This window comes from Poecilia reticulata, chromosome 19 (genome assembly GCF_904066995.2).
Source record: "Poecilia reticulata chromosome 19, P_reticulata-male-v2, whole genome shotgun sequence".
In the NCBI taxonomy this organism is placed as follows: domain Eukaryota; kingdom Metazoa; phylum Chordata; class Actinopteri; order Cyprinodontiformes; family Poeciliidae; genus Poecilia; species Poecilia reticulata.
Window position 1 is genome coordinate 3,798,852 of NC_088848.1, and position 10,700 is coordinate 3,809,551.

The 10,700-nt window shown below is 36.2% G+C and overlaps 2 protein-coding genes across 3 annotated transcripts in view; one reads left to right on the forward strand and one right to left on the reverse strand.

Moving 5' to 3' along the window:
* LOC103481274 (BRCA1 DNA repair associated) overlaps positions 1-3,340 on the reverse strand; it is a 28,207-nt gene extending 24,867 nt beyond the window's left edge. Inside the window, exons 1-7 of the mRNA XM_081600176.1 lie at positions 3,239-3,340; positions 2,113-2,238; positions 642-730; positions 513-566; positions 349-429; positions 179-267; positions 58-94 (exon numbers count right to left, since the gene is read on the reverse strand). Of these exons, the coding sequence (XP_081456302.1) occupies positions 58-94; positions 179-267; positions 349-429; positions 513-566; positions 642-730; positions 2,113-2,178 (416 nt within the window). The 5' untranslated portion in view covers positions 2,179-2,238; positions 3,239-3,340. The remainder of the gene's footprint in view (positions 1-57; positions 95-178; positions 268-348; positions 430-512; positions 567-641; positions 731-2,112; positions 2,239-3,238) is intronic.
* On the forward strand, positions 3,335-9,823 carry becn1 (beclin 1, autophagy related). Of its 2 annotated transcripts, none has more exons than XM_008436664.3 (11): positions 3,335-3,461; positions 3,549-3,616; positions 4,849-4,907; positions 5,260-5,350; positions 5,843-5,979; positions 6,066-6,260; positions 7,276-7,422; positions 7,500-7,649; positions 7,724-7,784; positions 7,872-8,014; positions 9,216-9,823. In XM_008436664.3, the coding sequence occupies exons 1-11, from the start codon at positions 3,335-3,337 to the stop codon at positions 9,382-9,384; spliced, it is 1,347 nt and encodes a 448-aa protein (XP_008434886.1). In that variant the 3' UTR covers positions 9,385-9,823. The 2 variants fall into 2 exon arrangements, with proteins under 2 accessions (XP_008434886.1, XP_017157183.1); XM_017301694.2 differs by having other exon boundaries at positions 4,852-4,907.
* Positions 9,824-10,700: the final 877 nt, after the last annotated feature.

Below are 10,700 nucleotides of genomic sequence, written 5' to 3' on the forward strand. Positions count from 1 at the left end.
AGATGTTAGCAGAACATCTCAATTGAAACCTTATTGTTTAATTTCTGTTGATCCTACTTAGTGCTCTTTCTTTGCTGTGGCAATCCAGTAAAGTCTGAAAATACAAAGAAATTACACTATAATGTAAATTAATTCAAATAAATCTTATTATTTCCAGTTAATTAGTTTGTGATCTCACAGTTTGTGCAGGTGTCATGTTCATATGCTTGTATTATCTCCTGAAGTCCTGCAACAAGTCTCTGGAACACAGGGCTGTCCTGCAGGCTCCTGATGAATAACATGGCAGGTTATAATAACAACAGACTTTTAGTGACTGTGGTGAATTTTTCAGTTTTTCAGCTTATTGACCTTTTTGTTATCTTGAATTTACACACTGGGCAGTTGGCTTGGTTCTGTTTGGAGTTGTCCAAAAGTTTCGTAATACAAAATCTGCCAAAGAATTAAGTTTAAGACCATAAATAAACAAAATTATGAGTCTTTATACAAATAAAAGCATGTTAACAATTTCTTACTTGCAAAACTGGTGATCACATTTAGTAGAAACCGGTGCAGACATTAAATCCAGGCTGAAGGCAAAAGATGACATAAACTAAATGACATTAATCAGAAAGATAATTATTGCTGCTCTGAGAAATACTCACCAAATGGGACATTGAAGAGTTTCCCAGAGGCCTGCGATTCCCTTTCTGACATCTGTAGCTTTTGGGGTCGCCATGGTGAATTTAAAAGGCTGCAAATAACAAATTACAAAAATATCCCGCTACCGTTAAGGCAAGACGGTAAACAGTAACAAATACGACTGTTCGCAGGTGAAAGGAGATTTTTCAGCTTTGAAAATATTAAATTAATGATTGGCTATCATCTCCTTTATGTTGAAGAAAGTATTTTACAAATTACTTCTATAAAATGCTGCACAGTTATCATCTAGTTTTATGTTATCAGTTTTATGCAGATAATACAAATACATTTTTCAAACTGATAACAGCTCATAATTTTTTCTTTAGTATTTTTATGACAATCCCACACAGTGAATTTGAAAAACACCTACTGGGCAGTAAAAGTTATGCAACTTTTGTGAACTTCGCTCAATGTGGATGTCTATTGTTCTCCAGCAGATATGTAAAGTGATGAGTGTGAGTATTAAAAATCTTAACTACAGCTTATTAGGTTTAGCACAGAGACTTAATGGAGGTTCTATGCAGAAATTAAACATTAGCATCAACTAAAACAAAAAGCTCATTTTGTTTCCAAAAAATTATCGAGCATCCTCTCTATGAAACTGCTTTACAAAGACAGAATGTCTTCAGTCAGAGGTTTGTTCAGAGCCACTGTAACACAAACTGCTACAGGAGATTAATTTCCCCTTTCAGGTTATTTAAGTATTTCTGGATTTAATTGAAATATTGAACCTATAACTTTAAGAAGATGGTTTAATGAAGCAAGTAATAAAGCTTTACGTTGTTTCTTATTTTTTCTGTATACTTACCCAGACTTGGACAACACTTTAAAGGAAATTCAATACTTAAAAAATAGAATCTTGTCCTATTTTGTTACATAATCTATATTTTTATATTTTTAATTGCATATAATTATTGATGGAAAGGACGAATACCGTAGTTGTGATTGCGTGGAGTTGTTTTATTATTTAAAAAACGGAGGTTAGTATCCATCTATTGCTATAATCCGTGCTCTTGTTTGATAGCTTAGTTAATAATGAAACAGCTTTTGTGCCTCTTGTTTACAAGAAAATGCTCATTTGTAAACTAACTTGTAACTAAATCTTAAAGAAAAACACAGCTGCCAAAGAGAAACATAACGTTTAGAAGATTATTACATCAAATAACTTATCAGTTGCTAAGATAGCATCTTAGCATAGCAAGGAGCTAACAGGTGAGGTAACAGGTGCTCATATTAAAGGTGACCATAAAACTAGCTACTCGCTAACATGAATGTTTTTAACGGGATTTAGTTACACAACTAGCACTTTTATAAAACATCGACATTAAAACGCAACATTGTCAACGGAAACGCATTGGCGTCGCGGGAAATTAACGAAAGAAGCAAATCTCGTTATTCTGTAAAATAAAATATAATGTTTATAGGTAAAATTACCTTGTTTTCTGGCCGTTTGTAGACATAAACATTAGACTTATCCGCTTCAGTTTTCCCGCAACTCATCTTCTTCTACTGCTGTTGGCCGGCCTTTTACTGCAGCAACACAGCGCCCCCTGATGCTTCCTGTTGGTAAAACAACGCACAAACAGAAGAAAAGAAAAATACCATTTACGTAAAATTTGCAGAATTATGATTAAGTACTAGAGGTCAAGAGTAATTATTGTTGAAATAAAAAAACTACTAATAAAATAAACAATATAAATACAGGGTTATGTTACTTTTGTTATTATATAAACATGACAAAACCCCTCAGATCTAATTGTAAAATTTAAGCAGATTATTTTATCTTAAACACAAAGAGTTAATTTTAAGGTCCTAATTCTGATTCTTTTTTTTAGAAATTAAGTGAATGATAACTGTGCCTAAATTCTGGGAGCATACTTGGAAAGTTTTTTTTTGTATGTTCTCTTTTTAAGATCAGATATTAAATTATACTGGCATATACAAACACCTGTAATTTTTGGTTTAGTCAGACTTCTAGTTTTAACACTAGTTTCATTCCTTAATGTTATTTTCTACCAGCTGACTCGAGTGAACCATTTCAAGGTTAAGAAGAATAAATAGATATTTTATCATGTTATTTTTTGTTTTGTTTTTGTCTTTAAAAAAATAGCAGAATTTGCAGATAGTTGTATACTTTTGTCTGACCTTTTCATCAAATTTTTAATTGAATAAAAATGTTAAAGTCCTGCTACATTTAAACGTCGAGTACAAATTTTGACTACTCTATTCACTTCTGACAACAAGACAATTAAATTAAAAAGAAAATAAATATTTAATTGATTTTGACACATATTATTGGAATCTGTAATACCACATTGTGGCCAGTAGATGGAAGCACTTAGCTGATCAACCAATTTATGAAACCAGAGGAAGAGATCTTATTCACCGTAAACAACAATAAGGAAGTTCTTAACGTAGAGTCGATGATTCAGGGATTATATGGTTTGTTTTTTTTACTATAATTTACATTATCTTAATCAGTATTAAGATAACAGCTGTTATTTTCCACAGTTGATAGTGATTATATCTCCTGCTAGTCGAAGCTAACGGGAAAGCTAACCTAGGTAGCAATCTGATGTTTACGTTTAGGTTCGGTTCGGGTTCTGCTTTTTTCCCCTCCTCATCTTCCTATTTTCTCCTCTCTTTTAGATCAGTGATGGAGGCCTCCAAGTCTTCCAGCACCACCATGCAGGTGAGCTTCGTGTGTCAGCGGTGCAGCCAGCCGCTCAAGCTGGACACCTCCTTCAACGTGCTGGACCGAGTCACCATCCAGGAGCTCATCGGTATTATTCTGCACAGATTACTGTTAATCCGAGGTAATTCAGATCGGTTATGATGGAGTCACTGTGGGAGCTATTTGTCCCCCGCAGCTCCGGTGGTCACGGTGACTCCCAGCAGCAAACCGGCGGACAGCGGCGGAGGGGAAGCAGCACCTGAGGTGGGTTACAGCTCGGAAATGGAAGTGTGCGTTTGATTTCATCCCCCTTTACTCTGATGCCCTGCAACTTTGGAATGCATATTAAAATAAAACCCGGTGCAATCAAATTGCCTTCAGAAATCGGCATAATTAATAAATAGAACCCTTTTGTGTGTAATTTATCAATCCAGCCATCATCGACATCTTGTTTTGTTACAAATCAAAATCCAAATCAAATTTTCAACATTTCATGGAGTTCTGTTTAATCCACCAGTTGAAAATGTGAACAGTACTGCACAACTGCAGTCCTACAGCCATCAAAATTGACAGGCCATGCAGGGAGAGTATTAATTAGCTCTGAGGGAGCTGCATAGGCTCAGGTGGGAGAATCTGCTAAGAGGGCAATTATTAGTGACCATTCCTCAAATCTGGTCTTTTTCAGATTATAAGAAAGAACGGTATTGGTAAAAAGCACACTAGGCTGAAATGATTAATTGGATGAATCATGATGAACCAGTTTGAATAATTATCAACTTATTTAGCAGTTAATAAACCGTTAACTGGTCAATTGCTGAAAAAACAACAGTTAGAGCAGTGATTAAGTTAAATTGTACAAAAATATACATAGATTTTAGATTTAAGATAAAAAGAAAATACAACCTTTGTCTAAACATTTACCCATAACTCCTCAAGGGATGGTTTGAGAATCATCTCATTCAAATTCTGGAAAAAATAATTTTCTATTATGGACCTTTTGGTATCCAATTATTAATTGGTTAATCCAAAAAATAGTCAACAGATCAGCCCTAGACTATATACTACAGAAAGAGCTTTTCACACATCAATAAGTAAATTTTTCACTAAAGGAATGTTGTTATTGCATTTACAAGCAATAAAATGTACATTTTCTTATGCTGACGTGGTTAAATGAGAAATCTGCAGAATGTGCCTTTTTTGTCTTTATCAGATTAATTGATTAATCACCAGAATAATTAAATACTAAAATAATATTTGGTTGCAACTCTACAGCTCATGAGGATAAAAAAACTCAGATTTCTGTAGAAGAAATCTAATCTTATTAGAATCAAACTTTCTTTTTTAGATGCTGAATTTATAACACTGAATTTTTATTTGCATGTCTGGGCCTCTCTGTTTAGATGGATTAATAACACAACAAAAATATAACCTATCACTAAGATATTCTGCCATGATTTTGCTTTAAATTGGTCTAATTTGAAGTTGTTTTCTTCAAGGAGACGTTTGTGGAAAACAAACAAGATGGCGTGTCGAGGAAGTACATCCCTCCTGCACGGTGAGTTGATTTTTAATCAGCTCTGCTTAATGAACGGCGGCTACGGAAAATATCCAGACCCCTTTAAATTTAGCTAAAATCAAAAAAGGTTTATATTCTCATGAATGTACACTCAGCATTTTATATTTCACTTTGTCTTTTTTAATACATTTGCGAAAATTTCTACATTTCTGTTTGTTTTTTCTTGTCAATGTGGGATGCTGAGTGAACATTCATGAGAAATAATATGAACTTTTTTGAGTTCGGCAAATGGCAGCAATGAAACGAAGAGTGAAAGGGGGTGTGAATACTTTCCGTACTCACTCTCTGGTGTCCTGAAAGGTGACAAAGCAGTGAAATCTCTCCCCTCCAGGATGATGTCAACAGAGAGCGCCAACAGCTTCACGCTGATCGGCGACGCGTCGGACGGTGGAACCATGGAAAATCTCAGTCGGAGATTGAAGGTGATATTTTTAGTTTGGTTACTTATCCTGGGGCAAGAAGAGACGCAGTTTGTGTGAAACTCGAGGAATAATCAGACTTATAGTGCTTCATCCTTTATTTATTATTCATTCTCGCATATACTTTTATTTATTTATTCTTTGTTTGCTTACCTCCTTTTTTTTCCTTCCCTTCCTTCTCCACTTTTTTCCAAAATATCTGTGACGCTGGATTAATTAGAGGATAGGAAAATAATTCAAAATAGAAAATATCTGCCAAGACCAAAAGAAAAAAAGCATATCCTAATTCACATATTAATCAGTTTCATTTTTGTTGCGACACCAATTGACTATGTTCTGTTTTTTTGTTTTGAATGTACCGTTTAATGTACATGTTTGTTGGTTAGTTTTGTTTGTTTGTTCTCCTTGTTTGGTTATTTTATTTCCATTGATGTTATTCGTTCTATTAAAAGAAAAAAAAAAATCAAAGACTCTTTTTACCTCTGACCTGCTCAGGTGACCAGCGACCTGTTCGACATCATGTCCGGCCAAACGGATGTGGATCACCCCCTGTGTGAGGAATGCACCGACACTCTGCTGGACCACCTGGACACGCAGCTCAACATCACAGAGAACGAGTGCCAGAACTACAAGTGAGTCGGTTTAAGCCAGCAGGACATTTTCAGAGGATGTGTGCAGGGAGGTTTGACCCGCTAACAAAGTGCCGATCCGTTTCCAGGCAGTGTCTGGAGCTTCTGTCCAACCTGCAGGTGGAGGAAGAGGAGACCCTGCTGGCAGAGCTGCAGCAGCTGAAAAACGAGGAGGAGACGCTGGTGCAGGAGCTGGAGGCCGTGGAGGAGCAGCGGGCCGCTGTGGCCAAAGATCTGGCCCAGAGCAGGATTCAGGCCCAGCAGCTGGACACCGAGGAGCTCCAGTAAGGAGACCCAGACGGGGCTTTTACAGCAGGAATGAGTTTCGTTACCAGGATTTTTATCAGAGCCAATCAAGCAAATTACAAATTATTACACACAGACCAAGTGTTCACCTATTAGTACATTTAACTGCATAATACTGATGAAATAGTGGACATGTGTCAAGCACAAACCTGGGGGCCAAATGTACTTGATAAAAATATTCCATGCAGTTATCAATTATTAAGAGTAAAATGAACATTGTTCTTTTATTCTATGAACTACTGACAGAATGACTCTGAAATTCCAAGCAAAAGTTTAGTATTTATTTGCAGAAAAAGAGAAATGGTCAAAATAACAAAAAGACGCAGAGCTTTCAGACCTCAAATAATGCAAAGGAAACCAGTTCATGTTCATTTAGAAACAACAATACTAATGTTTTTACTCGGGGAGAGTTCAGAAATCAATATTTGGTGGAAAAACCAGGAGGTTTTCAATGGGGTTCACTGCAGTTCGCTCCTCATTTTTTTCAGAGCTCAACTGACATAAAGAAGTTTTTATGATCAATCAATCAATCAAATTTTATTTGTATAGCACATTTCAGCAGCAAGGCATTTCAAAGTGCTTTACATAATTAAAATAAAACGGCATGTGACATTAAATGAATCCTAAAATACATTTATATTTTGTGCAGTTTTGACTTAATTATTGGTCCGACTGTTGTTCTTTCAGAAAATGGCCATTTTTTAAATCTACATATGTAACGATTAATCGATTAGTTAATGATTAATCAGTTATTTAACAATTAATCAGTTAGTTAATTAATCGGTTTGCTAAATTGGTTGACAATTATATAATTTATTAATGATTATTTATCCAATCAATACTTTCAGCTTTACACATTTCACAGCATTCAAACCACAGATTTCAATGGCTTTTGCTCAGGTTTAGGGGTATCAGCGTAAAAGGGGACAGAAGCTCCCAGTGAAATCCACTGAAGTGCAGCGACTAACAGCCCTCTGTGCTCCACGCTGCCAGGTACCAGAAGGAGTACAGCGAGTTCAAACGGCAGCAGCTGGAGCTGGACGACGAGCTGAAGAGCGTCGACAACCAGATGCGTTACTGCCAGATTCAGCTGGATCGACTCAAGAAGACAAACGTTTTCAACGCGACGTTTCATATCTGGTACGCACAGATCAGTTTGCACCAGGAAATATTTCTGTGCCCCCTGAAAATAACAGGTCTGCCCCGATTGTTCCCAGGCACAGCGGCCAGTTCGGCACCATCAACAACTTCCGACTGGGCCGGCTTCCCAGCGTTCCTGTGGAGTGGAACGAGATCAACGCGGCCTGGGGGCAGACGGTGCTGCTGCTGCACGCGCTGGCCAACAAAATGGGGCTGAGGTTCCAGAGGTAAATATAGTTTCATCTCTTCGATTCAAATATGCTTTAAAGTTTGGCTGAATTTAGATGAAATAATCTCCCAGATATCGACTCGTCCCGTACGGAAACCACTCGTACTTGGAGTCACTGACGGACAAGTCAAAGGTAAGGCGTAAAGACGTCCTCTTCCTAAAGCTGAATTGTAAAAATTATTCTGTTTTGTTGATCAGTTTCTGTTTGTTTTTCGTCCAGGAGCTGCCGTTGTACTGCTCGGGTGGCCTGAGGTTCTTCTGGGACAATAAGTTTGATCACGCCATGGTGGCCTTCCTGGACTGCGTCCAGCAGTTCAAGGAGGAGGTGGAGAAGGGAGACACCGGATTCTGCCTCCCCTACAGGTCAGACGGGTCATAACTACCTACATTTACTCAATTACATTCATTTGAGTAATTTTTTTTTTTTTTTTACTTTTAGGTGTATTTTTATTACACTGCACTACTGAGTAACTTTATTATGAAGCATTTCTACTCTTACTTTGTAAAATTTCTGGGTTTTCTACCCACTGAATGAAAAACAAACATGTTTTAACCCAAAATTCACCAGACACACACACACACACACACACACACACACCTGCAGTTTTTGTTAAAGTTTCTTGAGTTTTTTATTGAAAGAAACGGATTTGGAAACATTTTATTTTGCCCGATTTTGTTCATTTTTATTACTTATTTGAATTATTGTCATTTTCGTCTTTAAAATACCAGAATTTCCACTTAACTTTATATTTTGGTCCATCTGTTGATGCAAATTTTAAATGTTAAATGATTGATAATTTGACCAGTTACTTAAGAGTCGAGTAAACTTTTTACTAAATACATTTTTACTATTATTTAGTTATTTAGTTATTTTTAGTTATTATTTATTAGTTTTGATGCAATATGTGGTCATGATCCAAATCTGATGGATTCATGGTATTTAGGCCAACAAGATATTTTCAATTTATATTGAAATGCCTTATAAGCCTTCCGTAGCAAACAATTAATAAATTAATAATTGCATAATAAAATAAATTAATTTTTGAAAGGCAATTTTGTTCAGAGATGACATAATACATTTTTTATGTGCGTTTGTTTCATTTTTTTATTGCGTTTTTATTCTTTTATTTCCCAGTTCCATTGTGAAGTGTTCTTTACTAAATTAAAAGTTTATTGGTGTTTGAAAGAACTATTAATATTAGTATACCTTTATCAATATGTTACTTGAAAATGGTCTCAAAACAACAATGTTATTATCATTTATCGCAATAATTACTGGGACAATATTTGAAACTTGAATGTGAAAATGTTTGAAATATGTGTTTTAACCTTTTCAATCGTTTCCAATAAAGTCTGACTGTTAAATTACAGAGAATATAAAGGTTTTGACAAATCAGCATTTATAATTTCCAGTCGCAAATCTATTTTTGAAGCCCAGTGTCTGTTTTCAGGAACTAACTTTATATTTCTGGTCACAAATGTTTGATTTAGAAACGGTTTTGTGGAGGATCTGAGTCCTAGATGTTTGCCTTCAAACATTAAATTTCTTTTTTTGTTTTTTCAGGATGGATGTGGAGAAGGGAAAGATTGAAGATACGGGCGGCAGCGGAGGCTCCTACTCCATCAAAACCCAGTTTAACTCTGAGGAGCAGTGGACCAAGGCGCTGAAGTTTATGCTCACCAACCTGAAGTGGGGCCTGGCCTGGGTCACATCACAGTTCTACAACAGATGAACTGATTCACGTTGACCCTGCACAAACCACAAGCTGCCAATGGGATGGATGTCTAACCAGTTGATGCCTGAGTTGAGAATTTCATGGATTTCTGGTTCAAACTTGTTGGTCCACTGTGGGGTAATTTAAGATTTGCACATGTGTAGAAAAGCCATTTTGTGTGTTTTTGTTATATTTACTTCACCAGTAAATGTTTGACATTCTCTGAGAATGTCGTTTTGCATCAGAAGAACCGTTTCTTTTTCAGACTGCGCTAAGAAGCAAGATGAATAAACAATGATGCACCCACTGCAATCCCACTTTCAGATCAGTAGGAGGTATTTCAAGAATTACTGCTATAAATGTTCTTGTATTTTATCACAATATGTTAGTATATTTGCTGTTTGAGTTTTCCATTATGAGAACTGGTTAATAAAATCCGTAACCTCTGGAAATCAAATTTCTGCTTTCTTCAAACGTTTTCATGGCATTTATGTTAGAGCTAAACACAAATTACAGTGCTTTTGAAAACGTATTATATGTGATTAACCACATTTTGTTGGCTCAAATTTTAAGAGCCACAGATTTCTTGTCCTAAAAATACTATGGACGCGAGATATCAATGAATGAGTTCAATCTAAAGTTGATCTTATCAATTTAATTATTAATAAGCGGCCATTTTCTTAAAAACTTGAGTTTTCTCTTGTATCACGAGGGCCGACCGTTTTTCCATAACATTAGAGGGCTTCTTTTTCGCATGAATTAAAAGTAAATTGTATTAAACACTGACCAAATAAACCGAAAATAGACATTAATAAAATATAACAAAGCAGGAACCATACTGGGTTGCAAATCTCGTCATCCCCTGCGCCTTTTTGTCAATCGGTATTTTTTTAAGTTGTCGCTGCTACGTCATACGTCTTAAGGGGAAATTTTAGGAGCTAGTCGAGTGTTTATATATCGAAACAGAACCGCATAATGCTCATTGAGCTCTGTTTGGACCACTCATCTTTCCCGTTCTGGAATGGGCCCGCCGCCATCTTTGTTTCTCTTTCAACGGCTCCGCTTAAGGACGACCGGCGGCGCCCTCTACTGGATGGCGGCCAAACTACAGCACTAAAATAAGGCTTAGGACGTCATTACTTAATCGATTGGAACTAATGTTAATCTAATAAACCGTTAATCGTAAATAGATTGTTTGCATCCCTAGTTTGTGTTTGACTAAAGTATCGCATCTAGTTTACTGTTAAATATCTTTTTAAATCATGTTTTAGTGCAACACAAACACTTTCAACTTGATGAATTTTACGCATGTGCCAACATTTTTGGTGGGTGAA

Excerpts from the sequence above, each read along its gene's own strand:
- becn1 (XM_008436664.3), top strand. The coding sequence starts at position 3,335 with ATGGAGGCCTCCAAGTCTTCCAGCACCACCATGCAGGTGAGCTTCGTG. Across the intron at positions 7,423-7,499 it reads AACGCGACGTTTCATATCTG|GCACAGCGGCCAGTTCGGCA; the intron begins GTACGCACAGAT and ends GATTGTTCCCAG. Across the intron at positions 7,650-7,723 it reads ATGGGGCTGAGGTTCCAGAG|ATATCGACTCGTCCCGTACG; the intron begins GTAAATATAGTT and ends ATAATCTCCCAG.